The 14,727-nt window shown below is 35.4% G+C and overlaps 1 protein-coding gene across 10 annotated transcripts; it reads left to right on the forward strand.

Moving 5' to 3' along the window:
• Positions 1 to 2,477: 2,477 nt before the first annotated feature.
• On the forward strand, positions 2,478 to 12,753 carry LOC18449105 (inactive RHOMBOID-like protein 8). 10 transcript variants are annotated; one of them, XR_016044190.1, is made up of 7 exons: positions 2,478 to 3,502; positions 7,326 to 7,489; positions 7,849 to 8,012; positions 8,098 to 8,360; positions 8,718 to 8,767; positions 8,870 to 8,996; positions 10,372 to 10,653. XR_016044190.1 is itself a non-coding variant. In XM_020676491.2 (7 exons), the coding sequence occupies exons 1-7, from the start codon at positions 3,147 to 3,149 to the stop codon at positions 10,502 to 10,504; spliced, it is 1,281 nt and encodes a 426-aa protein (XP_020532150.1). In that variant the 5' UTR covers positions 2,478 to 3,146; the 3' UTR covers positions 10,505 to 10,653. The 10 variants fall into 10 exon arrangements, 4 of the variants coding, with proteins under 4 accessions (XP_020532150.1, XP_088707758.1, XP_011628877.1 ...); XR_016044189.1 differs by having other exon boundaries at positions 10,382 to 10,653; XR_016044187.1 differs by lacking the exon at positions 8,718 to 8,767 and adding an exon at positions 9,584 to 9,766 and having other exon boundaries at positions 10,382 to 10,653.
• Positions 12,754 to 14,727: the final 1,974 nt, after the last annotated feature.

The raw sequence follows: 14,727 nt of genomic DNA on the forward strand, positions 1-14,727 counted from the left end.
AAGGCAAATAATTAAGGATTGTGGTAATATTGAGAAGCTGAGGAGTTTTGTGGAAGAGTTGTGATTCGCATACTCTATTTCTCCTTTAAGGCAAATAGAAGATGGAGGAGAAGTTCAAGAAGATGACGATTCACTTGTTAGTGATGAACATTTACTGGTGAAGGTGAGCAGGGGGAGCAACCTCCGCAACAACAATCCCTATCTCATTAGGTGAACCAAATTTTTTTAAAATGACCAATTTGATGAACACAAGGGTTAATGGAGGAAATCCATGGAAGAAGAAAGGATTTCTTATACAAATATCATCTATGACTTAATTCTACTACAAATTGGCAAAAAAAGTACTAAAAACTAAGTGGGTTTTTAGGATAAATTATGATGAAGAGAAGAAAGAAGTCAGACGTAAGACATGGTTGTTGTGAAACGCTTTGGTCCAAAAAAGGGATTTAGTTTGCATGAAATATCTTCTCTAAAGGTAAAAATATCTTCCATTCGTGTGATCCTGAGGTTAGCTAGCGGTGGCGGCAAGCCAATAATATTCGAGTCTAAATTCGCTTTGGTCCAAAAAAGAGATTTAGTTTGCATGAAATATCTTCTCTAAAGGTAACTCATCCTAAAACGATTCATCTTTTCAGAATTCTTAATCACATGCCACCCCATCAAGTTGTTGCTTTTCATATACACTTTGAGGTCTCGAATAACTTCGAAACAACAAATAAATCTTTTAGGATTTATGCTCCTTGGCGTCATAGAAAATTGAAGTGTTGTCTTTACAAATGTGAGACACTTTGACCTCTATTGGACACCCTAAAAACACTTAAAAATAAACTTGTTGCCTCTAACATCAAACTGGAAGTATCCGACCAATATAAAAAAGAACGTGCAGTTGGCATACGGATGCATCCGTAGATGTAGAGGTAAGGTGCACCTTCAAATTTTATCATGGTATATAATTTTGATGTAAAATGTTTTTAGGATTATTTCAAGATCTATTTTTATATTTAATTATAAAATTTTAAATTTAAAAACTGGTTAAAATCAAGTAAATCTATAAACATATGAAAATCTCGAAAATAGATGGTGTAGATAATATGCTGTAAAATGCAATATTTCTATTACTTAAAATCTTTTTATATTTCATGGTCATATATATCGATGTCGAGATGATCAATCAAAAAGTTTTTCAACATTAAAACTACCTTTTTCGATGGATTTTTGAGGTGCATCCATAGTTCTACATTATAAAGTTGCATCTTTATAAAAACTTTTTCCAAAAAAGAAAGTGGACAACAGAGCTCCCTACCTAACACCTCGCATTGACTTAAAAAACCTGATAGGTCTTCTATTAATTAAAACTAAAAAATGGATAAAGGATAGGTAACCCTACATTCATAGGGATTGTAAACAAATAGGTCATTTATCTGTTTTTAAATGGATATCACAATTATTCTCATTTATTTGATGTCAAATTGGATAGCTTGGGGGTGAGTCACAAAGTCCGAATTTTTTTTTTTGAACTTTATGTCTATTCAATGATACTCTTACAACCATATATTTTAAAATTGAAAGGAAAAGAATGATTATGACATCTTTGTACAAAAGATAAATAGTCTTTTTGTAGACGGTCTCAAATCTATAATCTTCGTCGAGCTCCAAAATTTATAATAATCATAATTTTCATAAGAATTTCGGACTCAATTTTATCGTATACTCTCTCCAAACTTATTTTATGCATCATGGTTAATAAACTACTCGCTGATCTTGTCCATTAGATCCTTCTCTTTGATATATCTTGAAAGCCCATTTGCTCATCCCACCCCAACAAGTTTCCAACTAGGCATTTGCAATTACACCAACCACCTCCAATATCAATTTATAAATCTTTTTACCAGTGCCTCTAACTCGATCTTTGTATGGTGGCAAATCTCCCTCCTCCCCACCAGCAGCAGAGAGTGAGAGAGCACTAACCTCAATTTTCTATCTTTTTCGCTTCAAAATTAAATAACTTTAGACATGAACTTCCATTATTTTAAGATATTGTTTTCTCTCTCTATCCTTTTCGCTTAGGAGTTAAATAAGTTAAAAAAAAAGTTTATATAAGGTGTTAATGGAATATGCATCTCAAAAATCCTCCAGAACGGATTATTTGGATTCTGCATAACCTTCCAATTGAAAATAGTGCATCTTGTATCGTAATATCTATACAACAATTTTCAAGATTTTCAAATGTTTATAGATCTACATGATTTGCACTATTTTTAGATTTGTAAATTTCATGACTAAACATACAAAAAGAAATTTAAACCATTACAAAGTTTTTCAACATCTAAACCATGTGTTGATATCTCAAAGGTCCGTCTTACTTGGATTGTTTAAGGTTAAAGTATTATTTAAAGCAGAATAATTTGATTGGGCTGCAGCCCTATCAAAGTAAGTAAAGCCTCACTATATAACTCATCCAAAGTTATAATTCAAACATTAAAAAACCTTTACATCAATCATCTCATCTTAAACATTATTGCTGCAAAAAATTTAGGATTTCAAGCTCTAGAACCGGTGTGTATTGATTATCTAATTCTTCCATTTCACCCAAAAAAAATAAGTGATGACCAATCTGCATCTGTACATTTTCTGAACTTTTAATTTTATTAGTGGAGTTGAAAATTGATTTTAAAAACATCATGAAAATTTCCATTGCCGAAAGTAAATTTTTCATAAAACCTGGGCTTATTGAAACCTCACCCTTATTTAAACCCCACCGTATTGTGGAAAAAGAGATCGACAGTTTCCTGTTTTCAAAAGAGAGGTCTGCAACGGATATAACAAGGAAGGAAGGCCTTCCCGCGCTTACCAAAATGGCCGCATTAAACGCTGCCAACGGAAAAGCACAGTCTCTCTCTCTCTAACGCAAAAGTACAGTCTCTCTCTCTCTAAACGTTGCCAACGCACAGTCTTAATTTGGGCTCATCAGCCCTCTCTCTCTCCAAGATTCAAGAACCCCCGCCCCCCACTCCATTGATCACTGACACGAAACCCTTGTTTTCCATTTCCTCTTCCCACCTCTGTTATCTCTTATTCAACACAATAATGCACAACCCATCTGTGAACTTGATCCATTTTCACTGAATACCTTTCTCAACACTGAAATGGGAGAAACCCAGTTCACCCAAAAAGAAGAAATGGGAGGAACCCATCAAGAGCTGGACATTGAGAGCAAAGTTTCTTCTTGGGAAGATCGATTTCGCTATGGAGTTGCAGACTCTTGGGATTCAGAATCCATGGGTATGGTGAGAGTCCGTTACTTCAAGGCAAGGTTTAGATGGAAGGAGAAAACCTGGGTCATCTCCCTTTTTGTGGTACTGAGTTTGGTGGCCTTCATTGCCACCATGTTCGTCAATGACTGCCCTACAAATTCTCATGGTGACTGCATCTTGAAGTCTCTACACCGCTTTTCCTTTCAACCACTTGATGAGAATCCTCTTCTTGGCCCTTCTTCCTCAACGTAATCTCTCTCTCTCTCTCTCTCTCTCTCTCTCTCTCTCTCTCTCCTGTTTGGTGGGAGTTTCTTTTTTTGGAAAATCTGGTTTAAGTTTAACTTCTCGGTGTTATGATTATGGGCAATGTTTCTTGATTCTTGATTCTTGTGGTCATGACCATTTTTTTTTTTTAGGTTGATCCTTTATGTTTAACTCACTATTGGGTGTAGCTCATCGTGGTTTGTGTTCTGGTTTTGCATGTTACCTGACTGGATTGATAAACCTTTTCTTGCATTCGTTGGTTTCAAGTATTTCTCACGCAGATGTTGTTATACCCATTATCAGACTATATAGTTTTGTTTGATCTTTTTTTCTATCATTGAAAAGAATTCGCTCTAATACAATCGTTTTTTTGCTTCTACAGTTGATTTTTCTAGGGAAAAAGTTTTTGGATTTTGGTTCTCTGAGTTTTGATTGAATTGTTATTACTTGTTCCTCTTTGCCACTGGCTAATAGGCTGAGCTTCCAAAGATTGTAATTTGTATTATTTTCAAGTGTTATTTGCCATGATCAGTCATTCTGTTTATCTTTTGTTGGGTAAAAGCAACATGGTTCTTACTCTGTTAAAGCAAGAACACTCTCTTTATGATAGAAATCCTTGCTCTTTAAGCAGTGCAGGTTTTGCATCATGGCATTTGTATTGTTTGTTTATGGTGAAGGCCTTGCTACCGAATTTCAGTAAACATGTATTCTCTTACCTTACTTCATACTCCCTTACGTTAATATGCTGCTATTCAAATATTAAAAAAGGGAAAAAATTTGGGCAAGAGACCTGTCGTTTTGTCTTTAGTTATTTCTCTTCTATTGCTACACTCTTGTCCTCCATCTGTATATGACCAATCCTCTCTGTTTCTCATCAGCCAAGATTGGGTAGGCAGCAAAAAGGTAACCTTAGGAAGTAGCCTCTTAACTCCACTAAAACATAATTTCTGCCTCTTGCTTTTGTTGCTGTATTCATTCCTTTGCTTTGTTTGTTACTCAGCAAAAGGAAAAAGAGAAACAAACAAAAGTATCTTCACCATTAATAAATAAGCTTTTCTGCTTCCCACATTATGTCTGTCCATCATCCTCCTTTGTCTTTCTCCTGCTTCAAAACAAAAAATGCAGATAATACTTCCGATGCCGAATACCCTCATTACTATGTAGTTGCTTTTCATCACTTCCTTTGCTTTTAGTTACTCCTTCGTTATTTTCTTTTTAAAGGATTATTTGTTCATTTGTTTGGTTACCTTAGGAGATGTTTTCTCGATAAGGTTAGCTCACGCAATAGTGCCACTAAGTACATCACATTCAATTGTTTTGAACTTGTCCAATTCAAAAGATAGTCAGAGTTAGACCATTTTTTTACAAAGTCAAATTATTCCAATTGCCTTTTCCTATCACAAGCTGTAGAGCTAATTCTTGAATCTGGAGTTTAAGAAGATTTGTAGATGGATTTGTCTATTGCACGCACTCATCCAAAAAACTTAAATTGGATAGCCAACAACCTACTGGCTATGTTTGAAAGTTTGGAAGAAACATTGATCCCATTGTATTGAGAATAACTTGTATGAGATGAAAACAAAATTCATACATATTCCCTAGATTTTCATGAAATAATTGTGAATCACCCTAGTTCAACAATTACCTCACCCAAGTATACAACACTTACATTACAGTCACCTGCAAGAGAGTGTGCAGATTAATGCATAGAGAGCTTGGTATGAGATTTGTAGTTTTCAATTTCTGGCTAATGCCTTTTGTGAGATGCTAATTATGAATATGTTGAAGCATGGCAGGGCATTATTTATTGAGCTTGGACATTTTGGCATATGAGTTATAATGCATCTGCATATTTATGAGCAACGCTTGAAATGCAAGATTAAAATCCATGATTTCAAGATAAAAAAATGTAGCAAAGAAAATCATTTCAGGACGAATATCTGATGTCTTGAATAATATATTATAGCCATTTAATTTCAGTAACAATGCTGACCATTGCTTGATAGTCTTATCTAGCACTAGATTGACCAATTGTCTGAACTCTTTTTACTTGTCTGAGAAATGAGGTGTGGCCCATCATGAGCATAATAGCCTGAGATAGAATAACAATGATCAGGGAACATTCCTGTTGTCATCAGTGTAAGTGTATGCGTGACGTGGGCTAAAGTGAGTCTGGAAAAAGTTCTGGTGGCCGATCCCTTTAAATATAATGATAATAAGTCTGAGTGCTTCCATTTTCCGTCAATTGAAATAACTTGTGTAGTTGTAAATTTTTTACATTAATTGCGCAAATGTCTCAAGGAAGGGAATAAATAACTATTCATAAGATGTCCACATTTATATATTTTCCACTTTTTTAGAATTTTATCTTTTTGTTTCTGTTTTGTGCTCTTATAGAAACACACTGAATGTAGTTACAAAGCTTGTTGGCTTTATTGATTGTATTTCTAGCAGAGGCAAATATAGGTTTTGTTTCTTCAGAAGAACTAAGAGAGGAGCCTTATTTATCGAATTGGCATAAGTGTCCCATTAATGAGATAGATGAGAAGAATCCTTCATTAAAAGACTTTTCAGTTTATTCGACTTCAGTGAAAATGCTTAAGTTACCTTTCAAGATATGGTCCTCCTCTCTGCAACCTTCTACAATACCGTGTGAGGACATTACAAACTGGTTTGGAATACCATTATCAAGAAGATTGATGAAGAGAGAGAGAGAGAGAGAGAGACCATTATCAAGAACAAAGATGGATAAGGTTTAGGAAACATATTGTTTCCTGTAAATTGTTTGAAGGGCTGTCAAATTTCAAACTTTTGTTTCTATCACAAGTTCATTTTTCTGTCGTGCAGGACAGTGGGAGCTATCCTTGCTGCAGTCATCCATAAAAGACTATGCAAAAAAGATGGCATTTTTGTCAATTAAACCCATAAATAAGTGCCATAGTTATTAAAAATTATAAGATAATAGTGATCACTATGAGACTTCTCAGGAGCATGTCCCATCAGTTAAAGAGATTATTGGACTCATGAATTGCAACTTCTAATTATTTTCCCAATTCTAGCATGTAGTCTGCCATATCTTGAGCTATTTTTGGTAAGTTGTTCAAAATACACCTAAAATTGAACTATTTAAATTTTTTCTCTAGGTTTATTTCGATAAATTTCAAAACCCATTGTGATGTGTCATTTGATGGGCTATTTAAAAGTTGATCAAAAAAAATGATTGACTATTTGAAAGTAGACCAAACAATATGGGTAAGTTGTTCAACAGTTCAAATCTCAGGTGTTGTTTGGTAATATCTCCTTTTCTCTTTGCAATATGATCCCAATAATGGAACCTGTTAGGGTGAGAACTGTTTCGATGTGTGTCATTCTTGTCTCTACCGGCAATACGTATCAAAAACCACATGGAAAAAATACAAAATAATTTGCTATCGAAAAAATTCAAAATAATATTCACAGGAGTAATCTACTGACCCCCATATGGAACCAATTTGAAAAAATGTTGCACTCCATGCTTAGTACAAACCTTCTCCTTTAAGAGAGAGCATTGCTAATAAAATTTTCTGGTTTTAGACTCGAAAACACTCGTTGATAGTGTGTACACTTAAGGGGTTTTATTTTGTCTGATTCTTGCAGATTGTTTTACAGTTACCATGAAATTGGCATAAAATTGTCATTCATAAGTTGATGTTATTCATAATCACAGTCTGTAGAACCTATGTGGTTTGCTTGCTTTTTGTTTTGCATTTGTTTTTGTTTTCCATGAGCCCTTTTCAGTAATTGTTTGTGACATATTCTTTAAGGCAGATTGAGGGATATCGGGGCTCTTCAGGGAACCAAGATGTGGAAACAGCACGAACAATGGCGCCTAGTTACATGTATATGGTTGCATGCTGGGGTTTTTCATCTAGTCGTTAATCTGTCAAGTATTATTTTCATCGGCATCCGTTTAGAGAAGGAGTTTGGACCATGTGAGTTTTGTTTAGTCACATAATTCTCTTTTTCTTTTTCCTGAACTAACTGGTCCCTGACTCTTATGTTGGTTATTGCATAGAAGTATATTATACCTTGATTTTATTTATAGCAATTATAAAAATTCCACTTGATAATTCTACTTCTTCTCCATGTTCAAGTAGGTTAGTGGCTCTTTTTGAACTTTGCTCCTCTATGCCTCCATATTTTTTGGGTATCTTGGTACAGCTGCACACTATAGACTTTTTAAAACATGCACTTGGATTCCCCCTGTAGAATGTTGATATTATACACACAGTAAATAATTTGGTAAAGAGTACGCTAGCTAAGTTTCTTCTTTTCGGCTTTTGTTGAGCAGTGAGGATTGCGATAATCTACACTCTCTCTGCTTGCTTTGGTAGCTTGGTTTCTGCACTCTTTGTCCAGAACTGCCCAGCAGTTGGGGCTTCAGCTCCCACGTTTGGATTGCTAGGAGCCATGCTTTCTGGTCTAATCCGAAACTGGTCAATATATGCTGATAAGGTCATTTACTTCATTGTTGTTTCCTATTCTGTGGTTTGTATTATGAGATTTTAACATGGCTAATTTTTTTCTTATTATGTTCCAGTTTCCAGCATTCATGGCTCTCTCATTCATCACTACAATCAATTTGTTTCTGGGGTTGCTACCTCATGTGGACAACTTTGCAAATATTGGAGGTTTTCTTTCTGGAATTCTCCTCGGTTTTATGCTTTTTACTGATCCCCAAGTTCGCCAGTTTGATGGAAAGATGGCCCCATATGATCATCATATGAAATCCTCTATCAAGTTTGAGCACAAATTGGATAAGCCAGCATTGCGGATAGTTTCTCTAGTCATATTCTTGCTTGGGTCAGTTTTTACACCTGCTTGAAAAAGTCAATTCCAAACAACTAATATTTACAAAACCAAATAGGTGTTATAGATGGGACTGGGTGCAAACAATCCCGTCTGTAAAGATTAACTTCCATTGGTTGAAAATGTGAAATTTGATTGGGTCCAAATTGGTTGAATAGAAATGGATGATAATGTGTTTTATGGAATTCTTCTATAATTAGGCTTCGCTCTGGTTCCACTTTCTAATTTTTCTTGTTTATAAAGAAAATAAAAAAAATGTAAGGAGAAGCAGTCCATATTAGTTGAATTACTATGAACAAGTCAGTTCAGCCAATTCTGGTTGAACCAGCTGGTTTTTTTATTTTTCTGCAGAAACCCCATTCTGTAAAGAGCTTGGCCTCCTTGGTTTGAAGACCATTCTGGTATTCAGACCATCACCATAGATTATAGTTATGAAAGGAAACATGTTGTATCTAAATTGAATTTTGGGCATATCCATCTCAAATTGGAGTCTTGCAATGCAGTCTTATAGGTGCCCTTCTATCAGGCGTTTATGGAATTAATGCAAACCAGTACTGCAGTTGGTGTCGCTATTTAAACTGTGTGCCAATAAAAAAGTGGAGCTGCAATGAGAAGGACTCTGCTTGTGAGGTACGTGAGAACTTGGAACTTGTTAAACAAAACAGTAGCATTTCCATAAGCTATTTGAATAGCCCAGTTGATTTTTGTTATTTTCTGTATATTTAAAATGGAATATGTGACCTTGAGTAAATGAAAAGGAAAAATATATATGATCCATATGATCAGGATAACAACATGAACATGTGGATTCACCATCCAATAAATGGCTTTGCAGTGGAGGGAGAATTGGACATACAGATGAATAATGATGTTTTTGGCGGGACTTGCTCCGTCCACCACTGTCCAAACCATGATGGGTTTAATAACTTTATGGTCAGGAACTCACGATGTTATTAGGAACCTATGGATCATATTATATGGGCTTAAATGAAAAAGGATAAATTTTGTGAGTATACACATTTTTCCGATTATCTACATCGACATTGGCATCTTCTTATTCAAAGAAAAAAGTATTTTTGTATTCAAATACCGGGCATTTCCGTTCGTTTTTTTTTTTTGAGAGGTCAGGTTTTTGTAAAAATGAAAAATTGACTTGTGGTTGTAAAAATTTCTACAACTCCTGCTTCTAAAACTCATTATACTTTTCAATGTATTAGTGTTTGAAAATTTGGGGACTTGGGCTCAAACTCGCCTGATTCATTCGGACCGAACAGGGTTCCTGGTCTGCTTGAAAACGCTGACCTTCGTCTCTCCAGGTCATGGACCTTAAAAGTGTTTTCTTCACAGAGACATGTTCAATTGAACCGCTGACTAGGGCTTGGGACTCCGAACATGAGTTTGTATGTATTTCCTTGCAAAATTTGTCATCACTAGTTTGTAGTTAGTGTTGTTTCCAAAGGTAGATGCAAATCCTTCTCTTCTTATCCCAATGGAAGTGTATACTGGCACTGTTCTGCTTTAACCATGACTGAAAGTTCAGTACATATAGCCTGCATGTTATTCACTACTAAACAATTTTGTTCATTTTATAAAACCAAAGTCAATCATCTCTAACTTCAAAACATTGAAAACATTATAAATTATGATGATTTCATTTGGTTCCTTATTGCAATGCATTTTCAAATGCTAAGCAAAACGAACTTTGGCTGACCACTCTGCTAGTTGGGCTAAGATCCCGGTTTAGCCTATTTAAGACTTACTTGCGTGATTATAATTATCCTTATTGATATCATAGTAAAAATAATATTTATGATGCATTTTCAAATGCTAAGCAAAACTAACTTTGGCTGACCACTCTGCTAGTTGGGCTAAGATCCCGGTTTAGCCTATTTAAGACTTATTTGCGTGATTATAATTATCCTTATTGATATCATAGTAAAAATAATATTTATGACGATGACCATGATGATGATGATTATAATTATGATTATGATTATGATGATAGTATGTTTCAGGCTTATGTGAGCAATGGGGAAGTGACTCTGACTTGTGACGTGGATGGTAAATTTCGAACATATCCATTTGCGCACATGTCAAAGGCAAGAATGAGAGACTTGTGCAATCATCTTTGTTCCTAACCTCGTTAACTATCTGAAATCCTTTTAAGGCTCTCTGAACCTCTCTCCACTCTTTTGTGATCACCACCTGCGAATGTTTAGAGAAGGATTTTGAATCATAGAAACACTACAATATTCCTTTTATAAAAGTATGTTTAATTACTGCACAACGGCCTGAGATATGTTCCATAAAATGAAAAATATGTTGGAACGTCTTGATGTTATATTCTGTCTTGTATAGCTAAAAGAAAGCCATTGTCAATGGAATTAATGAGAACTCAAATTATGATCAATATATAAAAAATGAAATGAGAAATCATAGAATAACTATCCCAAGGGTTGAGCCCATAAATTTTGTAGCTTAAACCAGTTAAGCTGGCTTTCTAAGCTAAACCAGAGTTAGTTACAGTTCATTTTTCCCCCATTTGGGTTCCAATTACAGTGGCAGTGTAGTAGAACAACAATTTGAAAGTAGGATTTTTTAGAATTCAGATTGATTTAGCCGTTGACAATCAAACAGGCACCCCAGCATATAGCTTACGTACTGCATGTACCAGGTAAGAGAAAAGATTGGCTTTATGTGTTGCAGAGAGAGAGAGAATGAGAGTCCAATAGTCAGCAATAGAAAATGGATTTAGTGAAAGTATACAATGCATAGTCAAAAGGGAAGTTGGGTTCGTAGGAAATCTCTTTCCAGAAGAAAGATTTCCTGCTGGACCATGCTTTCTCATGTTTGTTTTATGAGAATGTGGTGGTTGTGAAACCTCCCAAGCTTCATGGGGTGTACAAAATAGTGGTGTTTCATTGGAAAGCGACTTCATAGTGTGAGAGCTTTGAAGCCAATCTCCCATCTTGCCGGAATTCTCACTCACAGATGCAAATGTGCTCGTGGAAGTTAATGTGTGTTTGTTACTTGTTGATTGCTGGTATTGGTTTGGTTCGCACCCATTGTTGAGGAAATAACGGGTTGATGTGATGATATCACGTTTGTAATGTCAGAAGATAACGGCCGTAAGGAAATAACTGCTGTTATGCTCAAGATAAATTTTTTATCCAGCTCCAACCACATATAAATTATATGTGACCCCGCTTCTCAGATGGAATGGTTACTACTGTTCATATCCCCATGTCACACACTGCTTTATTTTTTATTTTTTTCTGCAAAATAGTTTTTGGATGAAATTTTGGCATCCCATAATAAAATTAGGGCGAACCTTGGAAAAATAAAAAATAAATATTTTCTATGGAAATAAATGATCAAAATGCCTGATATTTTTAGGGGTATTTTGGTAATAGTCCATCATTAAAAATATTTTATTATTATTTTTATCATGCCCACTGTGAGATCTATGCATGCCCCAATTTTTGCTTTAAAATGATTTATAAAATAAAAATAAAAAATAAAAAACTCTAAGCCGTCCGATGAAAATCTGGTGGTTAAAAGTCATGACATTGTGATTCAAGCCATCTTAGCCATCGACTTAGATCTGATCGCCGAGACTAAGGATCACATACACTATATATGTTGGCGGGGTCAAATGGAAATCCTTCCCCAGATAAAAGAGCCATAATTTGAAAAAGGGTTTTTTTTAGTTAGAGAAAGAGGTTTTTAATTGGCAAAAGTCAAATACTTTACTTGTTAAATTATTCCCCTCGACTCTCTGTATGTTCCATTATGATTATTATTGTTTTCTCTGTATTTTTTGGATGGGGAGTGTGGGGTTAAGGACCGATTGCCTTGATGAAACATGGCCACTGCTGTTAAAAACAAAAATGTTATGAGTCTGGTCGTTTATCTGATGGTGACTGGGCTGATTGCTTCCTAATATTGGGAATTAACCCTAATCTCTCTAATTTATTCAATACTCCATGTATTTTTTATGATTTAAAATTTAAATCATCAAAATCATTACAAAAATTATACAACCTTTCTGCTCATCTTTTCTTTTTTCTTTTTAATTTTAATTTCTTGTTGGATCTCCAGTTCGGTTGATCTGAAGTAGTCTAGGGGAGGGACAATATGGGTTTTTCAAAACACTGGTTAAAATTGTTTTCTACAACATGGATTGGAAATTGATTCAAACAAACAATATAATAAGCATGTAGGTAGGGTACATCACACATCGCCAATGTATTATTAAGCATGATGCACCATGGCTTTCCCCAGGCCATCCATGTATTATAGACAGTGGAGACTGTTTCCACGGAAATGTTCGTCATCATGCACAATCGTCAATCTCAACCATTCTTCAAGAGAAACCGACGGTGGATGCAGATGTGCTCTACCATGCGATGCCCGGTTGATGTACATTGTATTTTCATTATGGGTGCGGTTTGTATAAGGCAACAACTTATAAAAAGAAGGTTGCAATGCTTTACATCATGTTTTTTTTTTTTGGGACAGTGTAGATGTGACATATCTTTTATGACAATTTCAATACATGACACTACTTTTAAGATAATATTCAATTTACACCATTTAAATAAAATAGACGATGCATATTATTGTAACCTTACTTGTACAAGTAATATTGCAACCTTATATACTATTTTTTCCTTTCAATGTTCTAATTTTTTGTTTTTCGCTGGGTGTGGTTTGTATAAGGCGTTAATTTCAAAATAATCCAAATAAGGTGTAATTTTAAATAATCCAAATAAGGTGTGTCTCCAAATTGTGCCAAAAGATTGAGTTTAAGTGTTGAAACTCTTGTGATAGCCTAAAAATTTGTTTGTCTCCAAACATAAAATCTAAAGCTCTAAATATATTGCAGAACCAGTAGATCTATATAAACTTGAAATTTTTGAAAGTGGACAGTTCCGATAATGAATTACAAGAAGCACTTTTTTTAGGACCTGAAATCAACTTTTTATATATATATCTATACATTTTGGGGTTGAGATTATCAATTGGGTTTTAGTATTGAAACTAATTTTTTTGGTGGATTCTTGAAGTGCACCTTACTTTCTAAAATATAAGATTGACACCTTATATAAACTTTTTTCCTTTTTTTTATTTTAACTTTGGACCTTGATAAGCGCCATGGTACTGTACCAAAGTTGTTTACCTTAGGTCTAGAGATTCATTCCTAATTCCTATAGTCCCTATGAGGATCTTATTCTTCATCTGCTCTACGGTGGATTCCCAAATTTTAGGTTCACTTAGTACGCTGAGAGAGAAATTCTCCGTCTGCTCTACGGTGGATGTCGAAATTCGAGGCTCAGTTAGTACGCTGAGAGAGAATTCTCCGTCTGCTCTACGGTGGATTTCGAAATTCGAGGCTCAGTTAGTACTCTGTGAGAGAGAAAGAGAGGGGGAGGGCGGATTTGAAAAAGGCCAAAAGTTTACATAAGTATTCATTTTAGTTTTCGTTATTATGAAAATATTTAAAACTTTCCGTTATTATAAATATTTCCATTTTTTTAACTTCATAATAAGTTTTTGTAAAAAGATGAAATTATCCATTTTTAGTTTTCCAAAAACCAAATTGGATCTTATTTCAATTTTTAAAAAGCCAAAATAGCCCCATCTCAAAACTTCCACATTGAGAAACCAATCTATGAATCACTTTAGCAATGGCCTAAGTCTCCTAGACTTGAGCACGTCTTTGAGGTACTAGCAAAAGTGAAGCAATTTGAGGTCCACCCATTTTTTAGCATCAAAGACAAAAGCCGTAAAGCTTCAATGGGTCTATTGCTATGTGTGTAATTAATTCGCAGGGCCCATTGGAAAATAGCCACTTAGATAATTTCACTCAGTGATTTAAAAGTCGGCGAGCCGACCCGAAATCGCTCGGGTCGACACGGGAATCGGCTACTCCGTACCGATTCTTGCGTAATATCGAAAATCAGGCAAGTCTAGAGAGGAATCGTCGGTTCTCAGTGATTTGAAACAGTAAATCGGTCTAGACTCGTCGGTTCTCAGCGATTTGAAACAGTAAATCGGTATAGACTCGTCGGTTCTCGACGATTTGCAATAGTCAAATCGAGCGAGTGGATACGTGCCAGCCTCGAGGAGCAACACGTAGTACGAGGGACGACACAGACCCTGAATCGCCTGGGTCGACATGGGAATCAGCTACCCCGTGTCGATTCCTACGCAATATCGTAAATTGGGAGAGTCTAGAGAGGCATCGTCGGTTCTCGGTGATTTGCAATAGTAAATCGGTCTAGACTTGCCGGTTGTTGACGATTTGCAACAGTAAATCGGTCTAACTCGCCGGTTCTTGATGATTTGCAACAGTAAA

The sequence above is a fragment of the Amborella trichopoda genome, chromosome 11, assembly GCF_054954075.1.
Source record: "Amborella trichopoda isolate Santa Cruz 75 chromosome 11, AtrichopodaSantaCruz75HAP2 v2.0, whole genome shotgun sequence".
NCBI lineage: Eukaryota > Viridiplantae > Streptophyta > Magnoliopsida > Amborellales > Amborellaceae > Amborella > Amborella trichopoda.

Excerpts from the sequence above, each read along its gene's own strand:
- LOC18449105 (XM_020676491.2), top strand. The coding sequence starts at position 3,147 with ATGGGAGAAACCCAGTTCACCCAAAAAGAAGAAATGGGAGGAACCCAT. Across the intron at positions 3,503-7,325 it reads CTTGGCCCTTCTTCCTCAAC|ATTGAGGGATATCGGGGCTC; the intron begins GTAATCTCTCTC and ends TCTTTAAGGCAG. Across the intron at positions 8,013-8,097 it reads GGTCAATATATGCTGATAAG|TTTCCAGCATTCATGGCTCT; the intron begins GTCATTTACTTC and ends ATTATGTTCCAG.